Below are 379 nucleotides of genomic sequence, written 5' to 3'. Positions count from 1 at the left end.
ACACTTGCTGCTGCTGCTGCTGCTGCTGCGGCTGCTGCAGCAGCAGCAACAATACCCCCTCTCCAAAGGCGTAGCGCAGGCGCATGTGAGCCTGCAGCAACAGCAGCAACAGCAACAGCAACAACAGAAGTAGGAGCAGCAGCAGCAGAACCAGCAGCAGCAGAAGCAGCAGCAGCAACAGCAGCAGCAGAAACAGCAGCAGCAGCAGCAGCAGCAGCAGCAACAGCAGCGTATCCCAGCCACGTTGACAGCAGAGCAGCGACACCGAAGCACAAGAAAGCAGCTGCAGCAGCAACGGCAGCAGCGCCAACAGCAGCAGCTGCAGCCACAAGCAGCAGAAGTAGCGTAGAGTAAGACAGCAGCAGCAGCACCAGAACAT

The 379-nt window shown here is 58.8% G+C and overlaps 1 protein-coding gene across 1 annotated transcript in view; it reads right to left on the bottom strand.

The window, feature by feature from the left end:
- The window catches only part of EMH_0030950 (uncharacterized protein), a gene marked incomplete at both ends in the record, with an annotated part of 2920 nt that overhangs the window by 995 nt on the left and 1546 nt on the right, over positions 1 to 379 (bottom strand). The window contains one exon of the mRNA XM_013494465.1: positions 3 to 91. Within this exon, the coding sequence (XP_013349919.1) occupies positions 3 to 91 (89 nt within the window). The remainder of the gene's footprint in view (positions 1 to 2; positions 92 to 379) is intronic.

This window comes from Eimeria mitis, genomic scaffold (assembly GCF_000499745.2).
Source record: "Eimeria mitis Houghton genomic scaffold, Emh_scaff1169, whole genome shotgun sequence".
Classification (NCBI taxonomy): domain Eukaryota; phylum Apicomplexa; class Conoidasida; order Eucoccidiorida; family Eimeriidae; genus Eimeria; species Eimeria mitis.
This window is presented reverse-complemented; position numbering and strand designations above follow the sequence as displayed.